This window comes from Trichoderma breve (assembly GCF_028502605.1).
Source record: "Trichoderma breve strain T069 chromosome 7 map unlocalized scaffold00007, whole genome shotgun sequence".
In the NCBI taxonomy this organism is placed as follows: Eukaryota; Fungi; Ascomycota; class Sordariomycetes; order Hypocreales; family Hypocreaceae; genus Trichoderma; species Trichoderma breve.
This window is the reverse complement of record NW_026611593.1, coordinates 1,597,066-1,609,807: the sequence shown is the minus strand read 5'-3', so window position 1 is coordinate 1,609,807 and position 12,742 is coordinate 1,597,066. Positions and strand designations below refer to the sequence as shown.

The 12,742-nt window shown below is 51.4% G+C and overlaps 6 protein-coding genes across 6 annotated transcripts; 3 read left to right on the top strand and 3 right to left on the bottom strand.

Annotated features, from left to right (window-relative positions):
- Nucleotides 1-1,132: 1,132 nt before the first annotated feature.
- Nucleotides 1,133-3,369, bottom strand: T069G_10702 (glycosyl hydrolase family 47 domain-containing protein; the record flags this gene model as incomplete). The annotated part of the gene is made up of 3 exons (XM_056177912.1): nucleotides 1,133-1,327; nucleotides 1,418-2,757; nucleotides 2,838-3,369. 3 exons carry the CDS (start codon nucleotides 3,367-3,369, stop codon nucleotides 1,133-1,135), a joined length of 2,067 nt encoding a protein of 688 aa, XP_056024202.1.
- Nucleotides 3,370-4,123: 754 nt separating this feature from the next.
- T069G_10701 (autophagocytosis associated protein, active-site domain-containing protein) lies at nucleotides 4,124-4,897 on the top strand (the record flags this gene model as incomplete). The annotated part of the gene is made up of 3 exons (XM_056177911.1): nucleotides 4,124-4,348; nucleotides 4,423-4,644; nucleotides 4,733-4,897. 3 exons carry the CDS (start codon nucleotides 4,124-4,126, stop codon nucleotides 4,895-4,897), a joined length of 612 nt encoding a protein of 203 aa, XP_056024201.1.
- A 66-nt stretch (nucleotides 4,898-4,963) lies between these two features.
- On the bottom strand, nucleotides 4,964-5,669 carry T069G_10700 (RNA recognition motif domain-containing protein; the record flags this gene model as incomplete). Its single annotated transcript, XM_056177910.1, has 3 exons — nucleotides 4,964-5,254; nucleotides 5,314-5,530; nucleotides 5,587-5,669. The coding sequence occupies 3 exons, from the start codon at nucleotides 5,667-5,669 to the stop codon at nucleotides 4,964-4,966; spliced, it is 591 nt and encodes a 196-aa protein (XP_056024200.1).
- A 437-nt stretch (nucleotides 5,670-6,106) lies between these two features.
- On the top strand, nucleotides 6,107-7,332 carry T069G_10699 (uncharacterized protein; the record flags this gene model as incomplete). Its single annotated transcript, XM_056177909.1, has 3 exons — nucleotides 6,107-6,329; nucleotides 6,393-7,220; nucleotides 7,292-7,332. 3 exons carry the CDS (start codon nucleotides 6,107-6,109, stop codon nucleotides 7,330-7,332), a joined length of 1,092 nt encoding a protein of 363 aa, XP_056024199.1.
- A 205-nt stretch (nucleotides 7,333-7,537) lies between these two features.
- On the bottom strand, nucleotides 7,538-8,103 carry T069G_10698 (endoribonuclease l-PSP domain-containing protein; the record flags this gene model as incomplete). The annotated part of the gene is made up of 4 exons (XM_056177908.1): nucleotides 7,538-7,654; nucleotides 7,720-7,923; nucleotides 7,984-7,997; nucleotides 8,061-8,103. The coding sequence occupies 4 exons, from the start codon at nucleotides 8,101-8,103 to the stop codon at nucleotides 7,538-7,540; spliced, it is 378 nt and encodes a 125-aa protein (XP_056024198.1).
- Nucleotides 8,104-9,845: 1,742 nt separating this feature from the next.
- T069G_10697 (dolichyl-phosphate-mannose-protein mannosyltransferase domain-containing protein) lies at nucleotides 9,846-12,289 on the top strand (the record flags this gene model as incomplete). The annotated part of the gene is made up of 3 exons (XM_056177907.1): nucleotides 9,846-10,112; nucleotides 10,173-11,808; nucleotides 11,877-12,289. The coding sequence occupies 3 exons, from the start codon at nucleotides 9,846-9,848 to the stop codon at nucleotides 12,287-12,289; spliced, it is 2,316 nt and encodes a 771-aa protein (XP_056024197.1).
- Between the last annotated feature and the right edge of the window lie 453 nt (nucleotides 12,290-12,742).

Genomic DNA, 12,742 nt, shown 5'->3' with positions numbered 1-12,742 from the left:
GCTAATCGGCTTCCCAACCCAGCGGGATGCGACGTTGGGCTGCCTCGGTTACCGTGCCAGTCGAGAGTGCCAGGATGCAGCGCTACTGCAGCAATGCGATTCCCACGGATGTCGCTTGTCGAGCGGCTGTTATCTGCTGCCAATACTGTAGCCCAAATGACAGAGACTTCTGCTATCATCTCCACGGCCTATCATGCACCCAATCCAATGCCTATCCATGCACGGTAAAATAAAGAAAAGAGACTTGTGGTAGCGCCAACAGCTGATGCTCGTGCGCGATGCCATGCGATGTGACTCCAGAGCAAAACGGGGAAGCATGGCGTTGCACCTGCCAGGGTCGAAACTGGGGCGAGCGCTGGAATCAGGTGGGGTGGAGACGCCGATAAGGGGACCACCAATGGCTTCAAATTAGCCGGCAACAAGGTACCAGAGACACTGAAGTTAGTAAAACGTGCAGAGTGTCGCAAGTATCGTCGAGCTTCATTCATCCATCTGACAGAGCCCGTTCAATCATCTCGTTTGTAGCAACTACTTAACATATACAGTACCATAATCACAGCGTGCGATCAGCAACTGCAGTGCAGCGGCCCCCACTGACTCGCCCCAAGAAATTCGCCTCATAATCCAAACGCCTCGTTCGCTAAATCCAGCACGCGATAACGCCTGATCCCAATCAACGGGTGAAAGCCACACCAGCGGTCCGGGCTTACAGGCCTTGATCCGTGGCCCCTAAACCGCCTGCTGTCAGCATTCCTCCACGTGGCAAGGAACGCTCTTACCCGCCTCATTTTAATGAGAACATTCAGGGACCAGGCCTCGATATTCCGCCTTCCATAGCATAAAGACTACAGGAAGCACTAACTACCAATCCTGTAGTCATCCTGGCCGATGACCTATGTTGCAGCAGTCATCAATTTGGAGAGAGTAATGCATAATAGATGGTAAGCACAGGATAATCAAGGTCATACATGTCGTACTTTATAAACCTAGATATCTTAGGTAGGTTATAGAGCTAAGCGTCTATACATATTCAACGCCAACATAAACCGATGCTGCAACGCCAAACACTACAGTACCTAGTAGTCATGCTCAATATCATTGATGCCCACTCCCACTTCATCTTCATCAAAATTCATCCAACTCTTTGGTCAGTCGTCTTGGGCGCCCTGGCGATCGAACCCGGAGGCTTTCGCTTCCATCCAGTGGAGAACAGAGGCCCCATGTCAAACCTGGGGAACGGATGAGCCTCCGTGTTCAGCACAATCTTGTCCAGTGGCAACAAGTCGTTTGGCGAAAAGAGGAGATACATGTACTTGAGTGTCTCAGCCTAAACAAAGAGCATGCACATATTAGCAACTATAAGCTCATGATGAGGAAAAAGAGGCACAACACAAAGATGAGAAATTACGCGACTTACCAGCCAGAAACTTTCCATGTTATCCTTGACCGTTGGCGGAATGGTGTTGGCATCAAGCAAGCTGGTGAAGCCCCCTTGGTCTTCCACCGCGGTGTAGTTGGCGAATGATCTAAACATGTCCCAGCCCCATTCGCGATACTTGACATCGCCGGTTATCCTCCACATATAGAACAGGCTCTCGACAGTCTCTGGGCGCTGCAGGTTGTGCACGTCGTTAGAGTGCACCACAAAGTCCTTGCGCCACTGGGCATGCGGATCCTCGTCGAACTCGGCCGGCGCTTGGTGAGGCGCCGATTCCTCCAGCGGCGGGTTGGGAATGTTAAAGTAGGTGATTTCAGCGGCCAGACCCGTCTTCATGTACTTGTACATGCCCCAGCAGGTTTGCATGAGCTCCCTTGCCAACTGCATGTCGTCGTCCTGCTTCTTGGTCCAGGTGGGCAGTTTCCGCGCCTCAGCCTCGGTGAGGCCACCGGTGGCGGCCAATGCAATGGTTCCTGGCATGAAGCAAACCAAGTGATCCATCTTTGGCGACATTGGATAGTCCAAGCCGTCTGGACGCTCAGCGATGATGGTGAAGCCGGAAGGTTCCGTATAGGTCACCAGGTGCTTTCGCACGCCCGCAAGAGCTTCATTCCACATCTCTTCATAGATGGGCTCTTGCTTGTTCGTCTGGAGATATTGCTTAATGAGGTACTCATAATAAGAGTCACCCCTGCTTCCCAGTCGAATATTCGAGCCTCGGAATTCGCCCGAATCCGCGTAAATGTAGATGGGGACGAGACCGTCTTCCGGGTGGTTATCATCGACAACCTCCATCACCTTTTCAACCTTGTCCCAGAAATTCTTTTCGCCAGTGAGCTTGGCCAGATACTTGAACTCTAGCTGAAGAGTCGTGGCCTCAGCCGTGGAAGAAGCTCCGTTGTCGGAATGAGACGGGAGGCCCTTGTACTCTGCCAGATTGACGCTAGCATATGGGACACCAGAGTCAGAGTCAAAGGCAGAAAGCAGCCTGTCAGCCAGATCTCTAGCTTTCTCCAGATATAAATCTTCTCCAGGGGCCCCTTCGTCATCTTCGGCCAGGGGCGCAAGGGTAGGATATTCGGTAGATAGATAATGGGCGGAGAGCAGCCCACCCAGCATACGGATGGTGGTCTCAAAAGTATTGACGTCTTGGTCTTGGTCCCAGGTCAGCGATGTAGAAAGCCATTCTCGTGCATGTTGCAGGCGTGATGTCGAGTTCATCAGTATCATCGTGTCCAGAGCGTCTATGATGATCCATCCAAGACCCTTCTTAGCCATATTCCTGCCACTCTTCGAAACCGGGTGAAATTCATCCTTGCCTGGTATCATCACACAAAGTAATTAGCGAAAAAAAAGGCCCTTACATGACAGATGTCGAGCCACCAATATCATCACATACCCCATGCATAGCGTTCGTAGGCATCCCAGCTCACCTCGAAGGCTTCGACCACGCTCTGCCGCCGCTCGTCCCAGTCGACATGGTCTCTGTCCTGAGACATACGCAGCCAAGAGAACGCCGACCCGGAAGACTTGGCCTCTGGATGTCCCGAGAAGAAGCCCATGATATATAGCAGAAACACCACCGCCGCCGTCAACGTCCCCAGCACCTTCTTGCGCCGCCACCAAGGCCGCAGTCGCATTGACGGCGCATAGGCATACGGCTTGTCTTTGTACATTGGTAGCGTATCCGACTCGAACAAACTGCTCTTGAGAACTCCCGGCCCGCCTCTCCGCGACAGAGCGGCCCAGGCGCGGTCTTCGAGTGCTCGACTAGGATCCCCAAAGTCGGGCACGTGTTTGGGCATGGAAAAAGACATTTCTAGTGCATTTGCGCTCGCCTGCGTGGCTACCTCTCGGATGTTCTGCGCCGCTCGCAACGCTGTATCTTTGAATACGTTTTTGCTGTGTATGCCGAACGGGTCGCGGATCATTGGGTCGACGGGGTCATGTCGAGGAGGAGCGCGATGTATTTTGGCCAGAGGGGAGCGATTGGAGCGGCCAACACACTGAAAAAGAAAGGAAGAAACAACTCGCAATTCAAACTGCTGCTCCAACAAAAGAAGAAACTGGGAAAAGAAGCAATGGCCCGTCACGCACACGAGCCCGTCTAGGGGTCCTGGCTGTTATAAGAGCGGACTCCTGGGGATGCCAGTAAAAGGACATGTCACCTCCAATCGATAAGGTTGTATCGCCGGTTTGTTAGTCCGAGGTTTGATCCCAGCCAAAAATGTGGACTTGCGCCCATGGGGAACATCCCGCGCTACAAACTTGAAATCAAGCCTCAAATCTTCTACAGTTTTCCTCAGCGACACATTTCGGCATACAAGGAGTTCAGATGTCTCTCTCGATAATTAATTCTTGTTGTACTTTCACTGGCACTGCACCCTAGCATATGTTTTACTTCAAGCAAGTACGGGATTCGACCCATAATTAGTCGCATATCTCACACATTTCAGCCTCGCCCCCCTGCATCTACATTCGACAGTTGTCGAATAGCTCAAAGGAGATAGTAAACTTTGATATCAACGGTACATCCCGTAACGAGTACTCTGACTACAGTTATCTACTCAGCGAATCAGGTGTAGAAACATGGACATCAAAGAATTCCCCTTCTTAAGCCCGGAAGAATTCTCCGAAGCATGCCATCATTTTGATAGCCGGTATTGCAGAGCAACCTTAGGGCCCATGCGGAAGAAATGGAAGCTCAGGCTGTGCACGTCTCTGGATCTCACATATTCAGCTTCAAGTGGTTACACAACATACCTTCAGATAATCCGCCCTTTAGAAGAGACGGTGGACCCTGAAGACATATCACTCGATTTGGGCGGTTTTTCAATCTCAGATCGCAATACAGACGACAGGTTTCTTCAAGGGGATGATGACATGATTGATGCTGAAGAGTCTGATGCGGTATGTATGCTAGTTTGATACCGCTGCTGCTGCTGCTGTTACATCTCGAGCGTGCTCACACGTTTTTCTATCAGGGTCTCATACAACAGAAGGCGAGGCCGGGATTCGGCTATGTAGCATACGAGATTCACCTACACCCCACATACAGAGTTCCTTGTCTCTGGTTTAGCCTTCACGATCTCCCCTCAGACGAGCCTGCTTTCAATATCGACACCGTCTTCCGCCGCCTGGTTCCCGACAGCTATAAAGATGGTCTCCGTCGAGGAGTGGGAGGCATCGGAGGCATCTCAGCAGACGTGAGTTTCCATTTCTATTTGCACAAGTTAATTATGGTATCCAAAAGACTCTAGTGTCGGTCCGGCCGCACTAACAGCTTGCCTATAGCATCACCCCATCACCGGGGTCCCCTCTTTCTTTCTCCATCCGTGCCTATTAGGAGACGCTATATCCAGCTTCCAATGTTCAAGGGAGAATTATCTCATGATCTGGTTCGGCTTGGTAGGGGGGTGCGTCGGCTTGTGGGTGCCCAAGGAAATGGCCACCCAATAACGGCACTGTTGGGACGGAGGAACCCTCGTCCTTGATGGGGACGGCCTCGTCGTGAGCGGGCGTAAATCATTCGTCATCGCTGTCCTCCTCCATGGCCACATCCTCCTCGCTCTCCTCTTCCTCCTCGTCGCGCGTCCTCTTCTGTCCGCGATTTTCATCTTCCGCATTCTTCGCAGCTTGGCTGGCAGCTGGGGCTGTGGGTTTCTCGGTGGCCGTTCCGGGTAGCGGTGCGTTGAAGATGCTCTGTTGTAGTTCGGTCTGTTCCACAGTGGCGGCGCCGGATGTCGTCGTGGGGATCTTGAACGTGCCGTCGAGTTTGGCCACGAAATGCGATTTGGACTTGGCGTATTGGATTTTCTAAAGAGGGTTAATCGCCAAGTCATCAACAGGTCATGTAAAACCGGGGAAATACGCACCATTGGGCGACCCAAGAAGGTCTGTCCATCCAATGATCTCATTGCCTGAGTTGCTGCCTGGATATCGCGAAACACAATGTGTGCCTGGCCACGCATTTCCATTGTCTTGAGGGCGACGATGTCGAGAACCGGGCCAAAGGTCGAGAAGAGCATGTAGAGTGCCGTTCGCAGGTCAGGTTTTTGTATCTTGGCTGATGGGAGGTTCGTGACATATAGACTAGACGACTTGTAATTAATAACATGATACACTCGGATTGTCCGAGAGCAACTCACGTCTGATTTGGAGGGATCGGTTGCACTTTGGCGGGTAGAGAGGCGTTTGGCGCGAGACCGCGAGAAGCAGCAGCTGACGCCATTGTGCAGTTCAGGAGGATCCAAGTGCTTCTTAAAGAGGGTAATACAGAGGCTCTTCGTCTCGAGATGTAGAACAGCGTCCTCGTGACTCGTTGTCGTGTCGGAAATATGCCGTGTCGTCGTATGTATTGGTGATTGAACTGATTGATTTGAGCGTGGAGTTTTTTTGGTTCCTAGGCCGCTGGTCTTGCGAGCGACGAGTGGCCCAAGCTTCCCCGTCGCTACAAGTGCAAGTACCAGGTACCTCGACTTTAGCTGCCACTTGCTTACAGCTAGGGGCTCCATGTACGTACTCGCAGCAGCAACGTCACCCCGCCATCTCGTCGCTGTTACTACAACCTCGACCTCTCCAACTCATACAAGCAAATCCTCTTCCCCCAATCAACACCAGTTTCTACCTCTTCGTCTGCGATAGTAGAGAGCTACTCCTATCGACACAATGGCTGCTCCCGAAGTTCACCACCTGTTCCACAACCCCATTGCCGACCATTCCTTCTCGGCCGACCACGCAACTCTTGCCGTTGCTCGCGACTCAACCGTCGAGCTGTACGGCAAAGCTGGAAATGCCTTTAAGCTGAAGGATGTGCTTAAGGGCCACGACAAGACCGTCACCAGTGTCGACATTGCCCCAAACAGTGGCCGCATTGTGTCTTGCTCTCAGGGTTCGTCCTCGTTGTGTCTCCTTTCCGGCCTCCTTTGAGCTCCTCCTGACTGATACTTCGCAGATCGAAATGCGCTGGTCTGGGAGCCCTCTCCTACCGGATACAAGCCCACCCTTGTCCTTCTTCGAATCAGCCGCGCTGCTACGTTTGTTCGATGGTCGCCTTCCGAGACCAAGTTTGCCGTAGGCTCCGGCGACCGCGTGATTGCCGTCTGCTACTTTGAGGAAGAAAACGACTGGTGGGTTTCGAAGCACCTGAAGAAGCCGATTCGCAGCACCATCACCAGCGTTGCCTGGCACCCCAACTCCGTACTCCTGGCTGCTGGCTCTACCGATGCTCATGCCCGAGTGTTCTCTGCCTTTGTCAAGGGTGTCGACGAGCGTCCCGAGCCTGGTGTCTGGGGCGAGCGATTGCCTTTCAACACCGTCTGCGGAGAATATCTGAACAACTCTGCCGGTTGGGTCCACTCCGTGTCCTTTTCTCCTAGCGGAAACGCCCTTGCGTTTGCTGCCCACGATAGCAGCATCACGGTTGTCTACCCCAGTGGTCCAGAGCAGCCCCCTAGAGCCGTTTTGAGCGTTCCCACCCAGCTTCTTCCCTTCAAGAGCTTGATCTGGAAGGCTGAAGATGAGATCATCGCCGCCGGATACGATTGCGAGGCGTTCCGCTTCCAAGGAGGCGAGGGGGGCTGGCAGCTTGTTGGAACTGTCGAGTCCAAGGGCAGTGCCGGCCACGGTGAGCAGCGCGAGGAGTCTGCCTTGAACATGTTCAGGCAGATGGATCTCAAGGGAAAAGTCAAGGATGACACGCAACTGAAGACGATTCACCAGAACACAGTTTCCACCATTAGACCCTATGAGGTGTCTGGCGGCAGAGTTACCAAGTTTAGCTGTAAGTAACACTAACTTTCTCCTTCTCTCTCGATACCCAATAGCAACTGGATTGCTAACAATCACTTTTAGCGAGCGGTGTTGATGGACGAGTGGTGGTTTGGAACGCTTAGAGTCAATGATGGCTAGGGGTTACATGATACGTCTTCTTTGTACAATAGCTGTCTAGTACCAATGGGTGGTTGTAGCGGTTACTGCCTACTAGAGCTCCATGACAAGATATAAAGAACTGGCGCAGGTGTATTTAACTCATTGTATTGTAATAGCGTGTAAGAATATTTATATATCAAACTTTTACACTATTCCCTCTACAGACCTCTATGGCAGGGCAATGGCCTCGATCTCAACGTCGACGTTCTTGGGAAGCGTCTTGACAGCAACGCAGCTTCGTGCGGGCTTATGAGAGAAGAACTTTTCGTATTCTCCGTTCATTTCCTATAGACAATGAGCAATGAGATGGGGCGTTTCAACTTTAATAGGTATCGATAGCAGCGACTTACGGCAAAGTGAGCCATGTCGGAGATGAAGATGGTAGTCTTGACGACCTTGGAGATGGAAGAGCCGGCCTCCTTGAGGACAGCATCGAGGTTTTCGCAGCACTTCTTGGTCTTTTCAGCAATAGTGCCCTCAATCAGGGTGCCCTCGGCGGTGAGAGGGATCTGGCCTGAGCAGTAGATGGCCGTGGGGGTCTTGATGGCTTGGGACTAGGTTTCATTACTCATGAGATGAGGTTGTTCATTTTATATCTGTATATGAGAACTTACGTAAGGGCCCAGGGCTGCATTGTGTCAATGGTTAGTTCAAAGCAATTGAATCATGCTGACGGTGGATTTGAACTCACGGAAGGGAGCATCCTTGGTGTAGACGATGGTCTGGCCGGCCATTGTGGACTTTGATCTGGCAAAAGCTGTGACGAGTGTAAACTTGGGTCTTGCAGCAGCGAACAAGGCTGGAGGAGGAGCCGCAGCTAGGCTTCTAGCAAAGGGCCGGGCAAGGCTGCGAGAGATTGACAGCGACATTTGGGCAACCTACAGGCTTCTGTTAGGAGAGAAGTTTTGAATTTCCGGCTGGATTGTTGGGGGAAGAGTGATGTTACAAGAAGAATTGGTTCAAGTTTTGTTTCGTTGTTTTTATGAGTGTTATTTAGTAGGAAAGCTTGCTGAGCTTGGGCCGGGGCCGCCCCTCCGAAGGCCGGAAGCTTTCGCTCCCCCGCCTCTGGCTTGCTGTGGCGGTTTTTACCGGCCCAGCGAGGTAAAAAGAAGAGGCGCGGTGGGCATCTTACCAATGGTTTACTATGGATGGCATGAAATTGTTGCTGTAGGGCGCGCGCTATGGGCTTGTAGGGCGCATATTGGACGTTTTGGGCATTACATCAAGTCGTGTTTGAGTACATGCTGGTATGTAGTCTCTCTTCACAATGGGCAGATGTTCATCAATTGCCTAGCAGTGACATTCTGTTCTCACTTTAAGGGTCCAACACACGAAGAACTCTTTATCTATCAATCATTGAGGATTGTAGAAATACCAACCTAGGTATATAACCTCGGATTCCAAGATACGTAATTGTGTTTTCTTACATGTTGGCTTACAGGTATGCATCTTGGTTTCGACGTTCACTCCACTCATGACAGGCTCATACTGTACATAGGTACCTACCTAGTAGGCAGGCAAGAAGAATCAGCTTCATCAACTCGCCCAAAGCAAAGTATAAGCAAGCCAGGGGCACAGCCTGGTCAATAACAGACAGAGAGGCAGAGAGAGCCATGATTGAGTTGGTTTCACTTTGATGAATCCCAATGCAAATTGCAATTCACGCTACCGGCTCCTAACTGCCAATAGCGGAAGTGTCTCAGGGGTGTCGAGCTGGCGCGTCATCTTGATCCATCATTCATAGGGCCAACGGCTGGAGCTCCCCCTTTGCGGCGTCGCAATACCAAATCCGGAGTGGGTAATAAAGGACAGTGCAGTGTATTAATAGCTCCCGTAGACCCGGCATGTGATGGAGAGAAAGACAAAGGGCTGAGAAAGATGCAAATGGATGTGCACCATATTCAAAGATAAGATGCATTTTGGCGGCTATTTACTATTAACCGTTACAGCAAAAATGCAATGAATAAATAAATACCGAGTGCATGCATCTCAATGTAGCCAACACGCATCTCTCCATCCAGATACTTTAATCTGCTAAAAATCAATACTGCCAGGTGGCTCAAAAAAAACGAGGCACTGCTAAAGATTTAGTGGCGTGGCTGACCCCTGCAGCTTAGTGGCTCCAGCCTCGAGTCGAGGGAACAAAGACACGTTCGCCTCAGCTCTTGGGCCAATCCAACTTACGGGAGGCTCAATCATCGTACTCGGGACTCCGCTGCACGACGCATCGCGAGTCTCTTTTTTTCCTCTTCCATTCTCTTCTCTCTTTGACTCATTTTTCAACCCTTCAATTCTCTTCAATCCGGCGTGAGGCCACCTTTGCATTGTTGTAAGTTCCAGTTCCCATCCGCTGTGTTGCCGAGACATGCATCCCAGTTGCACAGGCCCTAGCTCCCCAGCATGGAGACTTGAATGTTTCCAACTTCTGGCCATGATGCAGAATTGCTAATTGCTCTCTGTGAAGCCTCCTAGAGCCATGGCTCGATCTCCAACGCCGCAGCCGCCTAGCTTGCGGCAGCGGAACGTTGCGTCCAAGCAGCCCGTTTCCGAATCTACCTTTGCCCCCGAGGTCGAGCTCGACAAGCTGTCCAAGGCGGCAGCTTCCTCGCGCCAGAACATTCAGAGGGGTGAAACTGAGCACAAGCTTGCTCTGACTCTGGTGACCATTCTCGGCTTCGTCACTCGATTCTGGGGAATCAGCCACCCCGACGAGGTTGTCTTTGACGAAGTCCACTTTGGAAAGGTAGGGGATGTCGTGTTGATATAGTTCATCTCAACGGCACACAGCTGACTGCTCTCATAGTTTGCCTCCTACTACCTTGAGCGAACCTACTTTTTCGATGTCCACCCCCCTTTTGCCAAGCTGCTCTTTGCCTTTGTTGGCTGGGCGGTTGGATATGACGGCCACTTCCACTTCGAAAACATCGGCGACTCCTACATTGCCAACAAGGTGCCCTATGTCGCGTTCCGAGCCTTGCCCGCCTTCCTTGGCGCATTGACTGTGTCTGTCACGTATTTGATCATGTGGGAATCGGGCTATAGTGTACCTGCTTGCCTCGTCGCTGCCGGACTGATCCTTTTGGACAATGCGCACATTGGCCAGACTCGTCTCATTCTCCTTGACGCTACGCTGGTGCTCGCCATGGCCTGCAGTCTCTTGTTCTACATCAAGTTTTACAAGCTGCGACACGAGGCGTTCAGCAGGAAGTGGTGGAAGTGGCTCATCCTGACTGGTTTCGCGCTGTCTTGCGATATCTCGACCAAGTACGTTGGTCTCTTCGCCTTCGTCACCATTGGCTCTGCTGTCATCATTGATCTGTGGGAGCTTTTGGATATCAAGCGGCCCAATGGACCCATCAGCCTTCAGCTGTTTGGAAAGCACTTTGCAGCCCGCGCCATCGGCCTGATTATCTTGCCCTTCCTGTTCTACCTTTTCTGGTTCCAGGTGCATTTTGCTGTCTTGACTCGATCTGGTCCCGGCGACGATTTCATGTCTCCAGAGTTCCAAGAGACTTTGAGCGACAATGTCATGCTGGCAAGCGCTGTTGATATCCAGTACTATGATACCATTACCATCAGACACAAGGAGACCAAGGCGTACCTTCACAGCCACCCCGATACCTACCCTCTGCGATATGATGATGGTCGTATTTCCAGCCAAGGCCAACAAGTCACTGGCTATCCCCACAACGACACAAACAACTACTGGCAAATCATCCCTGCCAGCAACGATCAGAAGCTCGGCCGCATTGTAAGGAACCAAGAGTTGGTTCGACTTCGACACATCGTCACGGACAAGATTCTGCTCTCCCACGATGTTGCTTCTCCGTACTACCCCACCAACCAGGAATTCACCGCTGTGTCCGCTGAAGAAGCATATGGTGATCGCCAAAACGACACTCTTTTTGAGATTCGAATTGAGGGAGGCAAGCCCAACCAGGACTTCAAGACTGTTGCCAGCCACTTTAAGCTCATTCACTTCCCCAGCAAGGTTGCTATGTGGACTCACACCAACCCTCTTCCCGAGTGGGCCTACAGACAGCAGGAAGTCAACGGCAACAAGCAAATCACTCCCAGCTCCAACGTGTGGATTGCTGAAGACATCCCGTCGCTGCCCGAAGACCACTCCCGTCGCCAGAAGGAGCAGCGCAAGGTTAAGTCGCTGCCGTTCCTCCGCAAGTGGTTTGAGCTGCAGAGGTCCATGTTTTACCACAACAGCAAGCTCACCAGCAGTCACCCGTACGCCAGTCAGCCTTACCACTGGCCGTTCCTTCTCCGAGGTGTGAGCTTCTGGACACAGAATGATACGCGTCAGCAAATCTACTTTGTTGGCAACCCCATTGGCTGGTGGCTTGCCAGCGGTCTTTTGGCTGTGTTTGCCGGTATTATTGGAGCAGACCAAGTCTCTCTGCGTCGAGGCATCGATGCCCTGGACCACCGTAAGTGTTTATACTCTTCTCTCTCGTTATCAATAGCCACGAGTCGTTGCGCTAACTCTTGATCAAAGGCACCCGTTCCAGGTTGTACAACTCCACCGGCTTCTTCTGGCTGGCTTGGGCTACTCATTACTTCCCATTCTACCTTATGGGACGTCAGCTCTTCCTCCATCACTACCTTCCCGCTCATTTGGCGTCTTGCCTGGTCACGGGATCCCTTGTCGAATTCATCTTTAACACAGATCCAGCAGATGAGGAGCCCTCTAAAGGCAAAGCTTCCGGCCCTAAGAGACATATTACAGCTCGTGAGCGATTTGCTGGCAAGAGCATGGCCGGCGCCTGGATTGCTTGTTTTGTGATTCTCGCCGTCGCGGCTGCCAGCTGGTTCTTCTTCCTGCCTTTGACATATGGTTACCCCGGCCTGACTGTCGACGAAGTTAACCGGAGAAAGTGGCTTGGATATGACCTTCACTTTGCCAAATAAAAGGGTACAGCTCTAAAGGGCTAGCCATGGTGATGAAGAAGGAGGGTTATTTTAGGTTGAGACAAATTGATGTCAAACGGAGAATGATCCCTGTGAGATGTTGTGGACTGTTGTAGTAAAAGTCATGTGAAAGGGGGTTTGTTATATGATGCGATATGCTTGACTGTGTACAATAAATGGGGGAGGTTAGGGAGGAGCATGGAGTTGGTAAAGAAGAAAACAAGACGCAGTATTTCGCGTCTTATTAAATAAGAATAATCCAAGTACTTTTTTTTAGACAAATCCATTTCCGTTTACATCAGCTCGAGTAATAGATATCCGTCGTTGTATAGAACTCTGTAGATGTTCTGTTCACCCTTTTGTTACGTAAGCTACCGCAAGTATCCCGCTTACTGGAGCTCGCAACCATCACAGCTGCATATCATCCTTATCAAGGGAAGCTTGTCAAGCTGC